The sequence below is a fragment of the Gadus macrocephalus genome, chromosome 14, assembly GCF_031168955.1.
Source record: "Gadus macrocephalus chromosome 14, ASM3116895v1".
Taxonomy (NCBI): Eukaryota; Metazoa; Chordata; class Actinopteri; order Gadiformes; family Gadidae; genus Gadus; species Gadus macrocephalus.
The window spans coordinates 23,772,818-23,790,399 of record NC_082395.1 but is presented as its reverse complement, the minus strand read 5'-3'; the positions used below and the strand labels follow the sequence as shown (position 1 = coordinate 23,790,399).

Genomic DNA, 17,582 nt, shown 5'->3' with positions numbered 1-17,582 from the left:
TTAAAAAATATATATAAATGTACTATATTAATATTGTTTGCCAATATAAAAATAATAATTATATATATTAAATATCTATATATTATATCTATAGATTTATATTGGCCAGAAATATTTATGCAGTAAATGTATAAAAATAACATTTAAAAAAGACTTGATAATTTATATAAACATATACATATGCATACACATGCATATATATATACACACATGTACACAAGACCTTTTTTATTGGCTTTACTGCATTATGAAGAAGAATATGAACATATTCCAGGAGCCTATTTTACCAGAGCACTCCCAAGTAGTGCATGAATTTATAATACACCACTAAAACCACTACAAAGAATATGTTAACAGTTGACCTAATACATAAAACACATAATGGAAATGCTCAAAGGGTTTACCAAGCCTGCGCCTGTAACTCCTAGAGAAGGGCAGAGCAACACTTGGAGCATCCTGCCTGCTGAAGCTATAAATACACCCTCATCCCAGCAGTTTAATCCAGAGTCTGTCTTTTGTTTACAGATTATAACGTTTGTCATTGCAGTGTGAACAGAACTCTCATTTTCGGGAGGACCGTTTTTTACGATACGGCTGCAAATCCCTGACATGGCTTTTCATTTTCACCCCATTGTAAAAAAAACTAAAAAAAAACTATTTATTGGTAATTTAATAAATATTAGTCTCAATCCCTTTGGAAAATGTGAGCACTCACCACCTGAATAAATCCATCAACACACTCCAGAAAGAGCTTATTCCTCTTAACAAACTGTTTTATTAAAATAAAAAAAACACTTACATCATCACAGGTTAAAACAAGGAACTCAAAGTTGCAGCTGTTTCTTCTTTTTTAATCAGACAAATCTTTTGAGTAAAATGAATTTGTAGCATTGGGATAAGGAAACAAGATAGAAAATATCATTATTTTTTTTTTTGTAAAAAACAAACACAAATTCCCCGGCCCATATCTCCTCTCCATCCCCAGCGGAGCCCAGTGCAGTCCCGTCCACCCAGTGAGGGGGAGAGCTGCTGGGACAGTCCTTCAGTGATGAACAGTGTTCTTCCAAACCACCAGATCCTCTTGAACTACATCCATAACAGCTGTGCTCACAGAGACAGCGTCAGATGAACGTTCCTCTCTTAGTTGTAGATGAAGTTAAACCTAAGAAAAACAAAATAAAGAAATGTAAAAAAAGAAAAGCACGATCAAAGATAATGGTTTGCATGTTGAAGCCTTTGTCAGTATTATGATTACGCCAAGAATTGTATACTTATATTCAAGTCAAATAATAAACTTAACCCGTTGCATTCTAAAGTTGCATATCATTTTTAATCTACGTGGAGAAAAACAGACAATAAAAGGCACTGGCTTTAAGCTGTTCACCTTCAAACCAAACATATTCCTTTACACCTTACTTACATTGAGAGCGTTTAGCAGACGCTTTCAGCCAAAGTGACTTACAATAAGTACATTGGTCAGAAGAAAGAGAAACAGCAATATATTGCGGTCGGTACAGTAGGGATGTTCATAGAACCATGTGCCAAGCAATTACAATCACTAGGTTAACCTATTCCCCGTATACAACAGAGACACTTCACAGCCCCTCTTCAAGAAACATGCAGGGAGCCGGCAGGTACCTGCTCAGCAGCTGCGGGAGGCTGGATATGATTGGTCCGTAGCCGGGGGCGTTGTCGTACAACTCAAAGAGGGGCGCGGCCACAAGCTTGTAGTTCTTAGGGACCGCAAACAGCGCTGAGGAAACAAGGACAGGAGGAAACAAGGACACGAGTCAATCCCGACTGGACGTTCATCAATCAAAACTTTGAATCATATACACGAGCAAATGCCCTATTTTGACGTTAGCTTGGGTTCAAACTGACCTTTTTCCTGGAGCTGAACCACAAACAGCTTCTTGTGCTCCTTGGGTTTGGTTGTGTGAGCCGGAATGTACGGATACTGGACGGACAGACGGACGTGTCAATCAGGCTGAAGAGAGACTCAACGAGATGCAATCTGTACAATATGTACAGTGTGTTTTCTCATCCATAAAACACAACCGATGTTTTGATTACCAGGAACGTATGAGGCAGAGATTTAACAAACAGTTTATATGGTTACGATTGGCCAGCATTGTTCCTCACTGATTTACTTTAAAAAAAGAAATCCATGGAGGCAAATATTAGATGAAGCTTCTCTAGTCGGCACTGATTCATGTCTGATCATCAGATCGTGGCCTCATGACCCCCAGGAAGTGTGGAGGGGCTCTCACCTGCGGGGGCTCAAAGTTGGGGCGCCACCAGTTCCCGATGCAGTCGTCGATCACCCAGTCCTGCTTCACTCCGTCCTGACGCCCGAGGATCTGACGACGGACGGAGAGCAGCAGTAGGACCAACAGAACAACAACAACAGATCAACAACCACCAGCTGCTCAGCAGGAGCACTCTGTACGTACCTCCGTCATGAGCCGCTTCAGACCGTCCACCTCGTCCTCCCCGGGGCTCAGCTCTCCTCCGGGCCTGGGGGGGGGGGGGAAGCACGTGTTGAACTCTGTACCACAGACTGTACGGAAACACTCAATGGACGATGGTACTCACAGCTTGAAGAAGGTGGTCCCCAGCTGGAGCAGTAACACGTGGGGGAGCCGGTGCTCGTGGACGATGAGGACCCCCTCCACCGTTCTTCTCATCCCCATCTTGTCGAACTCCTCCCTCATCCTCTGGAAACGGGCGGCCACCGAGCTGTCCTTCTCGTACAGAGGCTCCTTGGTGCCGAATGTGTAGTTGGTTAGCGGGTATCTGGAATACAATCACTCGCTTAAGAAGAGCTGAACTCCTATTGACCCACGGAAATGATCACTGGGGTACAGATAATGGAGCACCCAGGAACACATCCAACACACACAGAGGGAACTGAGAACCTGAAGGTTCAAGTGAACCCGTCTGCCCCGTCTCTTAACGACCCTGCAGGAAACACCTGGACCTGCCACGCAAACCCACAGCGTTCATACTCCATGAATACAGACTAGCGACCGATCTTAACCCAGTCCAGGCTCAGAGTGTGTGTGTGTGTGTGTGTGTGTGTGTGTGTGTGTGTGTGTGTGTGTGTGTGTGTGTGTGTGTGTTTATGTGTGTGTGTTTATGTGTGTGTCTGTGGACTCACAGGTTGATCGTCCTCTCCAGGCTCAGCGCCTTGGCGGGCCCGCTCATGTATTTGTTCCCGAACTGAACGGAGCCGCCGCGCGGCCAGCCGGCGCTGGAGCGGCTCGGGGGCACGATGGACATGCTGCTGCTGGACGGGCGACGAACCGGCAACACTTCTGCGAGGACCGGCGTGGAGCTAGACGCCCGAATCTGGAAAATAAAGTTAGGATTGCAGAAACCGCGGAACTACAAAGAAAAATGCTTGTTTCTTTATTTCGGCCCTCCCTCTCCGCGCCTCCTGAGCTGTAGTTCTAGTGGGAGCTTATGTCACAGCGCCCCCTCAGTCCGGGAGGCAGGCGTTACACTCAACCATTTGGAATTGATTAAAATACAATATTTTCAATATTCTTTCAATCCGTTGATGTCCTTGTAATAAGGCAAGTGTAAACGCAATTATTGCATGGATGTATCATAGTTAAGCATTATTTTGAAAATATTCTCATGATATAACCCATATATATGTACAATGGATATTCTTTATTTATCGCTACGGCTCATTAGTTGGTTCAAAATAAGAATCATTACACACGGCCTATAATTAGCTCTGAACAATTTTAAATCTTTTATCCAGACTAAATCAGTATTATTATATATTATATGAATAAGTAATTTCTATAATCATTATTTTTCCTTGAGAAAAGTGAGAACATTCAATTATGAAGTCGACAATCCATTTAATAGTGAAGAGTATGTCTCTTATCCATCTATTGTAAACATATTTTTTTACCACAGTTCTTCTCATACAGTACATTTTATACGTGCAGTTCAATATTCAATCATATCCATAAAAAAAACAACCAACAAAAAACAGACAAAGTCGCTGCTGGATCATCTCATCCAATGGGAGGGCTGTTCTTTGGTCCCATGACTCGTGTGTCCCTCCTCATAACTCCCTACTGCTGGCTCCCCTTCCTCCTCACAGTAGTTGGTCCCACGTGGATGCTATTGTTATTGTAGGCCTCTCTTTAGGAACTTATTTTTCATGGATGGAACTGGTTTCATCTGGTTGAGCTTCAGCCTCTGGTCTCCCCTGTTCCTTTTCTTCCGGTCGTCTCTCTGAGCCTAGGCCGTCTCTGGGTCTGTAGCCACAGTGCTATTGTCTGGAACTAGATGGTCCTCCCTCTCTTCTGCTCGGACCTGCTGGGCCTCTCCTCGCTCCACCTCTGGGTGCTTGGTGCTGCTCTCCTCCTGGCTGTCTCCATTCCTCTCCTCTTGCTTGCTCCTTTGAACATTGCGGTCTACATCATCATCTGTCGCTGAAAGAAAAACACCAAAGTCAGTTTAAGCTCCACTTTAAGACAAAGGCATCTATAAACTTAAGTGTTCAGCAAATACCTTTCTCCTTTGTCGGTGAGTCATGCCGGGGCTTTTCCTCCGGCGGTGTTTGCACATTGTTAACCTCGGCTCGGCGGTGATTTGTTGGACTGGTGGAATCCGGGCGGGAAGCTGCCGTTGTCATGGTAACAGAGGGAACCTCTGTATACTCAGTGTTGATGCTGCTCAGTCCTGTTGCACCGGGGCGGTTTGTGACACGAAGGTTAACTGAAGCTGGCTGTTCTGATTGAGAGGTGGAGGTGGAGGGAGGGGTGGATGTGTCGGGGGCCCCTGAGGTGGAGGTGGAGGGAGGGATGGATGTGTTGGGGGCCCCTGAGGTGGAGAACTCGGGGCAGGAGGTCTGGTTGGTGTCAGAGGGGAGGGGGGGGCCTGGCTGAATGTTTGGAGATGCTACAATAGAGTGAGCGCTGTCAGTAGACACCAGGCTGGTGACATTAGCGGTAGGAGGCGTGGCCTCCACGCAGGACGACACCGTTGATCCGGCGCTAGGGGGGGGGTCCGCCTCGACAGGCGTCTTACAGACAGAAGACGTGTCGGCCAAACCCTGAACCGGAGTCGCTATGGATGGAGCCGGAGTCTCAGAGCTGGTGGAGATATCTGTGGTGGAGACGGGGTGCGGGTGGGTCACGGTACGGGGGGAATGTGTGGAGGGGGGCCCCGCTGCGTTCTGGAAGGTTCCCGCGGAGACCGTGTCCACAGTGGTGGCGTCTGAAGACGGATCTTGAGAAACCAGAGCAGAACCAGCCATGTTTGGGACGGCCGCAACAGGACCGGGCGAGGGGGAAGAAGGGGATGAGTTGAGGGGCACCGCAGAGGAGGAGCTAATGGAGACGGAGGAGGAGGGGCCAGAGGGCATGGCTGTTGATGTTGTTGATGTTGTTGTTGAAGAATGACTGAGGGGGGTTAAAGTAATGGACTCAAAGGGAGTGGAAGGAAGCGGCGATAATGTCCCTGAGGATCTAATGGGCATGGCAACGGTGGTGGGAGGGGGTGGAGGAGTGGAGGGGCCCGAGGCCGCAGCGCTTGGCATAGGGGCCAGTGATGATGGCTCTGTAGAGCCGCTGGGGTCGGCTGACGAGGAAAGGGGCCGGGCTGGAAGGGGGAGGTCAGACACACCCGGTGTAGCGACCACAGCGCTGCCATCAAGGAGCCCCGGGGGCGAGGCCTCTATCGGAGGAGTGTCCTCTATTGGAGGCGGGGCCTCTTTTGGAGGTGTGGCCTCTTTTGGAGGTGTGGCCTCTTTTGGAGGTGTGGCCTCTATAGGATGCTTGGCCTCTACTGGAGCTGTGACCTCTACCGAAGGCGTGGCCTCTATCGGAGGCGTGGCCTCTATCAGAGGTGTGGCCTCTACCGGAGGTGTGGCCTCTACCGGAGGCGTGGCCTCTATCAGAGGTGTGGCCTCTACCGGAGGTGTGGCCTCTACCGGAGGCGTGGCCTCTATCGGAGGTGTGGCCTCTACCGGAGGCGTGGCCTCTATCGGAGGTGTGGCCTCTACCGGAGGCGTGGCCTCTCTCGGAGGAGTAGCCTCTTTTGGAGCTGTGGCCTCTTTTGAATGAGTAACCTCTACCGGAGCGGTGAGCTCTATCGGAGGTGTGGCCTCTATCGAAATCGTGGCCTCTATCTGACGTAGCTCCAGAGTATCGGAGGGAGCGATGGCAGCGGCCGGGGCGGTGGGGGCTTGGGGGTCTACGGGGGCGGAGACGGCGGTGGAGACAGGGGGGTCCGGGGGACGGGCGTCAGCCTCCTTTATGTGGGCGAGCTCGTTCTCCGGGGTGCTGCGGCCGGACGGGGGGGCCGCAGTCCGGAGGGTCGGTTTGGGGGGCAGCGCCGGCTTCCCCGCCGCCTCGTGCGCCGACGCGCTCTGACGGATCTGATGCCTGGTGTCTGTGACGGAGCAGAGCAGTGTGTTAAGGAGATGTATTCCTAATCATAAAAGAGGAGCGGTTAGACGGTGAGTTACCTGAGGAGGTGGACATGGTCCGGGGTTTGGAGGCAGTGGGCGGGGGCTCGGGTTTGTTGTCAATTATAGTTCCTAGTTCAAATAAATAATATGTTAAGAGAGATATTTAATCTCTTTATCCATTTGAATGTTCATGGTAGCAAGCAAAGAACAATGGCAAACATTTATAAAAGCATTAAACTTGTTTTACCTTCAGAGTCGGCCTTCTTCATCTCTCCCTCCGGACTCTGAGAATAGCAGATAATTAGATTACACTGCTTTTTGCCAACACATGAGACAAACTGGGAGCAGGGAAAGCCCCACATGTGGGGATACATATCGCCATGTTGGTGCCAAGATGGCAAATTACATTAGCACTCATTGAATCCCAATAACAATATCAAGAGCCATAGCTGCTGGTTTACCAGTGTTATCCCTGATTATTCATACTCTAAACGATGCGTTCTGTGTACCACACCTGTTCCTCTGCTGGCTGGGATTTGGTCACTCCGATGCGTTGCAGCATGAGACTCAATTTCTGTTCAAAGCTATGCTGACCATCGAGGCTTTTCTGTAAAAAAAAAAACACAAATTCTTTATTAAACCAAGACATCGGCTCCACCTTCTGCTCAACCCTCATCGGGTTCTGAGGAACCCGGATCCTTCCTGAAGGGGACCTCACCTTGGCTTGTCTGGTGCTTCCAGTCCCCAGCGCTGCCGATCCCGACAGCAGGATGAGCGACTGGGACTTCCCCTCTCTGAGGGCGCGTCGGGGGGGCGCAGCGTCGCTCCGCAGGGCCACAGGGGCCTCCTCCACCACCTTGTCTCCGGCCCCGTCCGCCTTGTCCTTCTGCCTCTCCTTGTCGTTCTCCTTGTCGTGGTCTCTGTCCTGCTCCTTCTTGCTCTTGTCGGCCCGCGCCGCCTCTCGGAGCGGCCGGATGAGGTCGGCGATGGACGCCTTCTTGGAGCGGCCCTCCTGGCTGGGCTCTGTCTTCAGGCCGCGCCTCTTCCTCAGGGTGAAGAAGTCCCCAAGCTTCCTCCTCAGGGTTCGGGTGGGGGGGGGGCACGAGGCCGTGCTGGCGGTGAGCGACTCTGGAACGATCGCCGGAGAGATCTCATCGTCGATTTTCCTGTAGAAAACACCACAACCACGCAATCACATGATGTGGTCAGATATAACCGGTACGTTTATCATGGCTGTCCACAGCGAAACAGGGTCTGGTGGGCCGGTGTCACACAGACCAGAGGGAGTTGGAGGTACTCACAGAGAGTCAGCGGGCAGAACCCGCTTGGTGAAGAACTCCTCCACCCCTTCATCCACCCTCCCCATGTGGTCCAGGCCCTCGTTCTCACTCTCTAGGATCGGCTCCTGGGAGGAACACAATTAACACAACCACTGTTACACAGAGTACAACACACACACAAATAGAGCCAAGCACAACAAACACATTAACACAACTACAGTTACACAGAGCCCAACACAGACATTAACACAACTACGGTTACACCGAGCACAAGGCAGACACACAAATACAGTTACACAGAGCACCACCCAGACAAACAACTGCAGTTACACCAAGTAAAACACAGGCACACAACTACAGTTACAAAGAGCAAAACACAGACACACAAACACAGTTACACTGAGCAAAACACAGACACACGAATACAGTTACATCGAGAAGAACACAGACACACAAGTACAGTTACACAGCAAAACGCAGACACACAAGTACAGTTACACAGCAAAACGCAGACACACAACCACAGCTCTACAGCTCCCCGTGGATACTACAGAGACACGCCCCCTTTGCCGTTCCCTGATGATGAGACCACATCCAGCTCGGATATAAAAAAAGAAGATTGCCCTTGGAACCAAGGGAATATATAATATGGCCCGCATAATTATCAGCTACTCAGGGAAATATGAGGCGTATCATTTCACATCTGGCACCAACGTAAAGATTTCGGATACAGAATGAAGAGCAAAATTCAAGCACAACTCCATGTTACACAATCTCTTTTCAGGGGAAATCTGCTGTTGTTCTTCTGTCTTCCCCCACAGAATCCCCTGAATAAATATACATCATGCAAGCATGATTAGTGGACGATTAGTGGATTTCCTACATCAATCAATCACACACGCACACCCAGATGATGCCTCAAGTGTGGTTGGATGAAACAGCTGGTGGCCAGCACAATAGGAACATCTCATTAGAGCATGCACGCACACACACACACACACACACACACACACACACACCCCATGCATTCTGCACATGACCCTCCCTTCTCCTTCCAGTTCCCCCCCCCCCCTGCTCCCCGTTTACATCCCCCTATCTCATTACCTTCCATTTTGTGTGGCTGCAGGGAGTGCACGCACACACACACCCACTGAGTCTCCCCTTCCCTCCCGCTGCCGTCTCCATCTCTCATCTCTCCCGGGCTTGAATGCTCACACACTCACACTCACACCTTTTCCCCCAGCCTAAAGAGGGGGGTACCTGCTGTCGGGCGGGCCGGTGGTTTGGGTTCTGCCGGTGGGGTCTGGGTCGGCTCTGGGTGTAGTGCCTCAGCGAGGGTCCGCCCAATGGCAGCTCCATCGCGGAGCACGGCACTGTTGCCGTGGAGCTCGTTGCCGGGGCTCTGTTGCCGAGGCGGCGTTGCTATGTGTGGAGGACCGGCAGTCTGTAATGCCTGGCTGGAGTGGGAGGGGCCAAGCGGCTAGACCCACAGACCTCGCCTTGTTCCCCCCCCCCCCCCCCCTGCAGAGAGGAGCGTGAGAACGTGCCGGTGAAGACACAATGAGCTGTTAAGACGGGAAGAACCGTCAGAGAGCTCGATCATCTCAGGAATGACGGACAGAGAAGTCAACCGGCTTCAGAGGATCTGAAAGAAACACATTATGTTTGATTATGTAATCAATGAAGTATTCATCTTTAGGCTGTTGTGTTGGGAGACTCGTTTTCTCCAAAGCAATTTTGTTGAAATTAAAAGATGGCAAGAAGATGGTTCTTCATCTTTCCCCTACTGCCCTCTAATCAGATCAACCAGCACCCTAAAATAAGGAATTATGCATTAAAGCTTTCTAAAACTAAGGAAAAATACTGGGTTTGACAAGGCTTCATAGCTGTTGATTATGTCTATGATCGAGAGGATTATCCCATAGCAATTTATAGGAATAGGTAATACATTTCTGCATGCTGCAACCTCCCGTTACTATGATGGAAAAGTTGACTCGGCAAGTCACCGTATGCAGATTGTCTGTAAAACGGGTTTGATTTTTTTTTAATCTTGTTTGACTTTTGAAAACTGCGTTACATGTCATCAATGCACTGTCGATGTTGTGATTGTTTCTTTAGGTCGTACGTACCATAAATAAACGGAGGCGTCTTAGGGCGTATCTCATGCATACACACCCCTTTAGAACCCACCCTTCCATACTGGTGATACTGGGGATACTGGGGACTATGAGGAGGAGGATGGAGATGTAACTAGTACCTAGGAATAGAACAGAACGATGTCCACTTGTAAACATCACTTAGAATGAGTTCCTAGGTGTAACTGCAGATGCATCCTCTGGTAGAAACCATGATGCATAAACATAAGGTAAAGCTACGCCCCTCTCTTTATCCGTCTCAGTGCGCATGTGCGTCTGCCAAAGTGTGCCGCCATTTTGTGTTTGCTAATTCTCCAAAAGCAGGAAACGTTGGAGAGGAAAGACGCGCAGCTCGCGCGCACTGCAATAACATGGACACATAGGTGTTCCGTCAATGGAAAATACTGCACCCATCAATATGTCCCCGTTATAGCATGTTTGAACCAACTATGAAAAGGGTTAACGTAACTAAGCCCGTTATTTTCTAGGTGAGCTCCATTATGTTACAGCTGAGCTCCGTTATTTCATAGTTGAGCTGTGATCACATGACCCCCCCCTCCCCCTCCCCTTGGTGTGGAGACGCGCTCCACACCAAACCATTGTAATGGATTGTTACGCACTCTACCTGCAAGGTTCCGATCCAAGCCCGTTACGCACCGACCACAACACCGGAACATCAAGGTTTTCTGCTCACAGAGCGGTCCGAGCAGGAGCGGTGGCACTCCGGTGAACGTGGATTAGTGTCCCTAGATGGAGAGCTCTGAGGGAAGCCAGAGGACCAACTTATGACGCTGCTTTCCTCCATCTCCAGACGTAAGTACACGTTCCATAACGGGTTGTTTTATACTAATTCACTTATTGCACTGAACAACTGTTGTTTTCAGCACCTTCTGCAGAGTGGCAGGGGCGTTGATGAAGTTTGCAGTGGTGGGTAGGAAAGGGGATAATTTATGAAGATTTGTGAAGTTATGGTAAATAGCAGTCTGCAAAAAATATGTAAAACTAGTTCGGTGTATTTCTAATGCATACTACATTGTAATACCTTGTCTTTTTGCAGTTAAAGGGCATCGACATGGCCACTTCATTACTACCGAGGACAGCAGACACCTGACCCGTAACGTTGAAAGCATTTGCGTTTTTTTTCTCAAATCCTGGATAACAACGTCCGCCACCTAGTGGCGGCATTGGTTCTAAACATGAAGGATGAACGCATCCAGGCTTCAGGAAGCAGAACCTGAACATGGCCCGGTCAGTGATGGCATGGCGGATGCCTGAAAGTCGGTCAAGTCAGTTAAAAGTTGACAAGCCACAAAAGTAACAATCTATCTCTTCAACATAATACCATCATCAGAGAAGCTCAATTCAAATCAAGAAAAGGGAAAAGCACATGTCAACCCCTGTCACCAAGCGTACACACGTACAAACCTGCCAATCAACTTACCACACACAACAATCTGTGGGATCGATTGGGAACCGCACAGAGAGCTGGCTCCCAGACCGCTCCCACAGTTGGCTGATCTGGAACCAGCGCACCGCCACGGACTCCAGGCCCTTCTGGATAACTGATGGGCCACACCCTCCCTTAGCCTGAAGGCTTCCAGGTGTGGAGAAACCTTGACATACTCTACTGAACTGGTGTCCCCACAGCACTCAAAAGTTTTTAGACAAAGCATTATAGCTTAAGGGGGTAGTGTTAGGTTAAATATATAGAATATGAACTGGATAGCCTATATGAGGCATTCATATATCCTAGTTGCAACAATAAGCATGAAAACAATTGGCACTGCTATGTTTGAATCAAAATGATAAAAAAGAGATGGTAACAATTATAAAACAAATCCTGGCTTTTTAAGAGGCTCAAACCTTAATGAAACGTCCAGGTGCTGGCTGAATGACGCCAGCCCCACCATGTCGCCTCACATTCCAGGATGAATCTGTCACGCGGGCTTGTGTTGTCGTGGAAAACCCTCCACTTACAGTGTTTCTTCACATCTACACTCTAATCCTTCAGAGTAAAGGTCCTTTGACATCGGGAGCTCACCTGTCATTATGTGTATATACTTAAAGGTATGGATGCCATGGTTATTTTTGTTTAACCACACATACCACACATAAGTATCCCACACATTTGTATTCTTATTTATTTCTAACCAAGTTGAAGGCGTGTTGTAAGTTATGCCCAGCGGCCCCAGTCAATCTGTTGCGGTGATCAGTGAACTTCTCTAGTGCACTTAAATTCTCCTAGTCTTCTGTAAAGCAAAACCACCACCACAATACTACACAATAAATGTTCTATTTTCAACAGCTTGCAGACTCCTCATTGAAGCCTCTTTCTACTGATAATGACCTTTTGATACGGTTTGTCCAGCATACTGGCTTGACTGAGTTTGTTTTGAGTGGAAATGCTATAACCTGATTCTTATTATATAGCTCAGATTCCCAACAGAGTTCAGTATCTTAAACCACCCCTACCATCATAGACACCCATTACCTCTGAGAGTATTTGATATATCTCCACAGGAACAAGGAAATGAACGACACTAACTGATATAGGGAAATCTGTATCATCCTCCTCTGATCACACTGTGCGTTGTCATAGCAACTACTGCTATGACAACAGTGGCAGCGATGGGTCGGATGAACTCTCTCACCATGAATCAATTGTATAATGATGGTGAAACGTGATATTTATCATGTTTCTGTTCCATATATTCGACCACAGTGGTTTGTGTCTCTGATTGCTCATGTCTTCCTCCTGCTTCCCCTGATATATTCGAACAGATGTGAGCTCCATGCATATCTTATCTTTCCATTACAACTATACCATGGCACATCTTTATATAGCACTAAACACAGGTTCACAGAGCCTGCTTAGTGAGTGGTGGTACTTTGGAGAAGTGGTCGCTGCAGTCAGCCCTGTGGCCTGTAGTGATGTCCCCCCCCCCCCCTCAGGCCTTGAACCACATGATCTCTCAGTCGTTTTAGAACTGTGTAGTTTGTCCTCAATGTAATACTAATTACATGCCGTGAAACTTGGCATGCAAATCTTTAAAGCGGTAGGGATTTAGTGCACACCCCTGAAATATTGGGGCGTCAATTTCTCTCTTCAAGTTTCAATAACATAACAAAGTACCGAGTCATGCTTCATGTTGTCATGTTTTCTTGAAGCCTACAACTTATTAAAGATGACACGAGATTATCCAGTCATGTTTCACTCAGTCACCTGCGGATGAGGAGCCATGAGGGCCTCTGCTGTTTATTGTTGTTGAGAAGACTCATACCTGATTCTGAATTTACGTTAACGAGTAATAAACGGAATTAGTCATTATTCATTAGTAATAGGCTACAAGTTTCCATTCCGCCAAGAAAAACATATTTATGGAGATAAAGTTTGAAGTGGAACACAATAAATGGGAGTAGACGTTTCTAAATCGTAAATTACCAAAATTACCAAAGTAAATCTATTATCAGATATCTGTGGAGCTTCAGTAGAAACCCGTCAGAGGAGCAACAAGTCCTCGGCCGGAGGGGATGGACGTTAGATCCTCCAGACCCAACTGGACCAGAGGAGGAGGTTGGGGGAGATCTAAAGGAGGTGCTGTCCTTCACCGAGCTGGGCTACAGATAAAGAACCTCTATTAGGGTCACTCCATGAGTGTTCTTCGGTGTTTTGCTGTCGCGGTTCAGCGTGTTGATGCGAGCTGAGATTTTCCGTTCAGAGGAGAACGGTCTGCCACATCTCATCTGTCACTCAGAACCGCCAGTACTTCCGCTCTGTCAGGGGACCTTCAAAGTAAGAACCCTGGTTGCGTGAATAGTTTGTTATTTAGATGTGCTTATTATTGTGCGTGTGTGACCATTTTTAGAAACATGTCTCTTTCAAAACCAACTTTTTTTATTCCTGCATCATCTGTAGCTGTTTTGTTTGCCTTAGTGTGTTGTGTTTTTTTTCCGATTATGTTGGGGGGCATAAGTTATCATAGTATCACAATATTTTAAAGCTGAATCTGGCTATATCCGATCCGAACATGGTTGTTCCTCAGAGGCAGAGCCCCTTGCGGCCTCACCGTTAGGAGCTTTTATTTTGAAGGCGCAGCAGGAACGCGACTGCGCAGCAGGGAGCGCTTGACGCCGGACAGAAGAACTGCGAGATGAAGAAGGACAGCGCCCTGAGCGGAATGGGAACCAGTTCTGAACGCGTTCAGCATCGCAATGGGACAATCTCGGTTTCCGCGGATCTTCAATCCTAGGTAAGACGAGTGAATGTGTGAACGAGCACATCTGGGATCCAGGGGTTTTCCTGTTTTGGGACCCGCGGACAGGACGCTTCGACATGAGTCTGCTCTTCTTTGATGTTAAGTTTTTTCCCAAATTAAGTTGGTCCCGCTGAACCATCTTCATCAACACAATCAGCGCCGTTATTCGTTCATCGGTGTTCAGAGCTTCATGAGTCCGCATCGTGATGATCTGAGCCGGGGGAGGTCTGGAGGTCTGGAACCATGGAGGGAAGCAGGGCAGGGTGGGGTATGGAGGGCTTGGGGGTTGTTACTATTCAAAGTTTCGGCAGCGGGCCTGAGAGCCATCTTTAAGATGAGGGGCGTCGGGAGGTGTTTCTGTCAGAGTCCCAGTCAGTAGAGATTGTTGGCAAATCCAGCAATTTGTCATCTAAGCGTTTCTTTATTTTTTTGGTATGTATCATTTATGGACATCCCCTTACAACACACACACACACACACACACACACACACACACACACACACACACACACACACACACACACACACACACACACACACACACACACACACACACACACACACACACACACACACACGTTCATGTGTGTCTTGCTATCAATATGAGAGCAGTACAGAGCAGAATGCGTGTCTTGTGTGTGTGTCGGTGGATCAGTGGACTTGATGCTCACGCGCTCTACGGCTGGGGGTCGGAGGGTCTTGTGAGGTGGTCCAATCAAATAACTCGTTGTTTTAGCTGCCCTCAGATAACCAATGACTAACTAATGATCCCCATGGAGGCTTTGGATGAACACCAGAGCTGGTTGTATTGGACAGCTACGGCCCAGTGACAGTACGGTCCCCAAACTGATCCTGTGTGGAGGCAAGGGGTCCTCATGTATCCCTCAATAGTCAGCATTTTCGTCTCTCTGTGTGCCTGAACGTTTCATTAGACTCCCGTCTGAATCTAGAGGATGGCATTGGCCAGCTCTTTCTCTACGAGTGTTTAGGGCCGATAACACATCTTGCTTCACTCAGAATACTTTGTTTCAAAGGTCCTTGCCATTCTCTGACCCTGACAAACTACAGCTAATCCTCTCAGCATGTGGCCGGGATTAGGGCTTTAAGTGGACCCCTGGAATACCGTAGTAGAATCCAGTAGTACTACGGCGGTACGAGCTGAGATGGACCACAGCTACAGGAAGCGACTTCATGTCCGATAGGGTTGTGAGGGGATTTGATCCAACAAGTCTTGGTTCTGCCGTCCCTGCTGTCGTGGACCCAGGTAGTTTCCTCTGGTTTGATGAACATTATTTAATTATACAGACAGACAGACAGACAGACAGACAGACAGACAGACAGACAGACAGACAGACAGACAGACAGACAGACAGACAGACAGACAGACAGACAGACAGACAGACAGACAGACAGACAGACAGACAGACAGACAGACAGACAGACAGACAGACAGACAGACAGACAGACAGACAGACAGACAGACAGACAGACAGACAGAACGACAGATACAGACAGACAGACAGACAGACAGACAGACAGACAGACAGACAGACAGACAGACAGACAGACAGACAGATAGACAGACAGCCGGTCTCTGTTAACTGCCGCTGCAGACCACCAGAGAGCAGAGATCTCCATGCCTAACGTTTGTAAGGCCCTGCTCTGCTCGTAAAGAGCGGAGGTGTTAAGGGTTTGGCGTTGGCTTAGGCCGCTTTACTCTGTAATCTCTGCTGTCACTGTCTCTGTGGAACTGGGATCTGAGTCCTGACCAGTCTAAAAGCGTTCTGCACTCGGCTGAGGATCACATGGGCCAATAAAACACTGATTTCTGCTCACATGCGACTCTCTGGCCGACATAGGATGGGCGATTTGTGCAAGATGTTTTTATACTCCCAGGCCAGACTTCCCTGTAGAGTTTCCTGTCTAAAGTCCGCCATGAGACTTCCTGTGCTGTGTAGTGGATGAGAGAGAGAGAGAGGGGGGGAGAGAGAGAGAGGGGGAGATTGGGGGAGGAAGAGGAAGGGAATCGCCTGTGAGCATGCTGGTCGTCAGCGCGATAGCCACACACAGCGGCATTGAGCAGCACAATGTGGTCAGGTAGAGGAAATCAGAGGAGCACTCGTAACGCCTTCCCCTCCTGGTATTATAAATTGTGTTTTATTAATGGCGAAACTACTCAGATCATTGGTTCCTCTTTGTGCGCTGTGAGTTATCATGTCAAAGCATTTCCTCAACTGTCCTCTTCTGTTATGCAAATGGCAGGACTTGACGTCGTTGGGGCTTTGATGTGCTGCAGAACTAGTCGACCCTCCAAGCATGAATCAGTAGTCTCCTCAAATCAACAGGTAAGGGCTCTTTAAGTCTCGCTCTTGTTCTCGCTCTCTCTCTCTCTCTCTCTCTCTCTCTCTCTCTCTCTCTCTCTCTCTCTCTCTCTCTCTCGCTCAATGTCACTCTGTCTCTCTCTCTCTGTCTCTCTGTCTCTCTCTCGCTCTATCTCTCTCTCTCTCTCTCTCGCATTCACACATACTCCTACTTTCGATTGGCTTAGTTCCTATATTTCTTGTGCCAGGGTTTCTATATAGACGACCATCTAATAAGAAATGACAGTCGTCTTTTAATAAGCCCGAACGCTTTATCTTAAGTGACCTCCAATCGATACTGGAGCAGGCTCACACATCAAACTTTAGATTAAAATCTAAGGGCTGAGGCCAGAGCAGCTCTGATCTCGCTGAACGGGGCATCGGCCAATCATGTTGCCGGTAGTAAACCAGTAGTAAATGGTTAAGTTGTCTGTAAAGGTTAATCAACACTATGCAGACCGGCCCTCTTCATCCTCTCAGATGAGTCTTCTTGGCTGGTTTAAACCGGGAACACAGGAAACTGGGCTTCAGTGGTGGGTTTTTTTGCCTCCCCCAGGAGTCCTGCTGTCACACTTTTGACGGCTCGGTTCCCGGTCAATACTGGTGTCCCCGTCTCTTGTAGGTCCTGGTAACCAGTGTCTCCCCCCCCCCCCCCAGCGCTACAGGGTCCAGGACAGAGGTCAGAGCCGGCCCAGAGGACCAGGATGTTCACCGGCTCCACCAAGAACCCCCCCGCCAAGACCCCCCAGCCTGACAGGCTGGATGAGGTCTACGCAGCCCTGCGACGCGGCCTGCAGTGAGTCCACACACACACATAGACGCACACGCAGACACACACACACACACACGCAGACTTACACGCACACACACAGACACACAAACAGACGCACTCACACACACACACACACACACACGCAGACTTACACGCACACACAGACACACACAGACACACAAACAGACGCACGCACACACACGCACACACACACAAACGCGTGGACACATACACACACACAAACAGACCCACACACACACACACACGCACGCACAATATACACACACAAACACACACACACACACACACACACACAGACACAGACACACACATTCAAACA

The 17,582-nt window shown here is 48.5% G+C and overlaps 3 protein-coding genes and 1 long non-coding RNA gene across 8 annotated transcripts in view; 2 read left to right on the top strand and 2 right to left on the bottom strand.

Moving 5' to 3' along the window:
- Positions 1-752: 752 nt before the first annotated feature.
- Positions 753-3,463, bottom strand: nudt21 (nudix hydrolase 21). Its single transcript, XM_060071019.1, has 7 exons — positions 3,161-3,463; positions 2,596-2,796; positions 2,454-2,517; positions 2,271-2,360; positions 1,882-1,957; positions 1,639-1,753; positions 753-1,162 (listed from the first exon to the last, which is right to left on the bottom strand). The coding sequence occupies exons 1-7, from the start codon at positions 3,280-3,282 to the stop codon at positions 1,141-1,143; spliced, it is 690 nt and encodes a 229-aa protein (XP_059927002.1). The 5' UTR covers positions 3,283-3,463; the 3' UTR covers positions 753-1,140.
- Positions 3,464-3,855: 392 nt separating this feature from the next.
- Positions 3,856-10,610, bottom strand: LOC132471761 (proline-rich protein 36-like). 4 transcript variants are annotated; one of them, XM_060071017.1, is made up of 10 exons: positions 10,480-10,610; positions 8,980-9,364; positions 7,741-7,844; positions 7,158-7,605; positions 6,954-7,046; positions 6,687-6,723; positions 6,497-6,568; positions 5,785-6,420; positions 4,537-5,748; positions 3,856-4,457 (listed from the first exon to the last, which is right to left on the bottom strand). In XM_060071017.1, the coding sequence occupies exons 2-10, from the start codon at positions 9,076-9,078 to the stop codon at positions 4,264-4,266; spliced, it is 2,895 nt and encodes a 964-aa protein (XP_059927000.1). In that variant the 5' UTR covers positions 9,079-9,364; positions 10,480-10,610; the 3' UTR covers positions 3,856-4,263. The 4 variants fall into 4 exon arrangements, with proteins under 4 accessions (XP_059927000.1, XP_059926997.1, XP_059926998.1 ...); XM_060071014.1 differs by having other exon boundaries at positions 4,537-6,420; XM_060071015.1 differs by lacking the exon at positions 10,480-10,610 and adding an exon at positions 9,849-9,976 and having other exon boundaries at positions 4,537-6,420.
- On the top strand, positions 10,526-12,158 carry LOC132471763 (uncharacterized). Its single transcript, XR_009528915.1, has 2 exons — positions 10,526-10,667; positions 10,912-12,158. It is a non-coding gene; the product is annotated as an uncharacterized LOC132471763 (long non-coding RNA).
- A 1,789-nt stretch (positions 12,159-13,947) lies between these two features.
- Positions 13,948-17,582, top strand: part of LOC132472053 (rho family-interacting cell polarization regulator 1-like) — a 12,151-nt gene continuing 8,516 nt past the window's right edge. For both annotated transcript variants that reach the window (XM_060071471.1, XM_060071469.1), the window contains exons 1-3: positions 13,948-14,104; positions 16,373-16,455; positions 17,128-17,266. In XM_060071471.1, the coding sequence (XP_059927454.1) occupies positions 17,175-17,266 (92 nt within the window). In that variant the 5' untranslated portion in view covers positions 13,948-14,104; positions 16,373-16,455; positions 17,128-17,174. The remainder of the gene's footprint in view (positions 14,105-16,372; positions 16,456-17,127; positions 17,267-17,582) is intronic.

Excerpts from the sequence above, each read along its gene's own strand:
- nudt21 (XM_060071019.1), bottom strand. The coding sequence starts at position 3,282 with ATGTCCATCGTGCCCCCGAGCCGCTCCAGCGCCGGCTGGCCGCGCGGC. Across the intron at positions 2,518-2,595 it reads GGGACCACCTTCTTCAAGCT|GCCCGGAGGAGAGCTGAGCC; the intron begins GTGAGTACCATC and ends CCCCCCCCCCAG. Across the intron at positions 1,754-1,881 it reads GGTTCAGCTCCAGGAAAAAG|CGCTGTTTGCGGTCCCTAAG; the intron begins GTCAGTTTGAAC and ends TTGTTTCCTCAG.
- LOC132471761 (XM_060071014.1), bottom strand. The coding sequence starts at position 9,078 with ATGGAGCTGCCATTGGGCGGACCCTCGCTGAGGCACTACACCCAGAGC. Across the intron at positions 6,421-6,496 it reads GACCATGTCCACCTCCTCAG|ACACCAGGCATCAGATCCGT; the intron begins GTAACTCACCGT and ends GCTCCGTCACAG. Across the intron at positions 4,458-4,536 it reads CTCACCGACAAAGGAGAAAG|CGACAGATGATGATGTAGAC; the intron begins GTATTTGCTGAA and ends TTTTTCTTTCAG.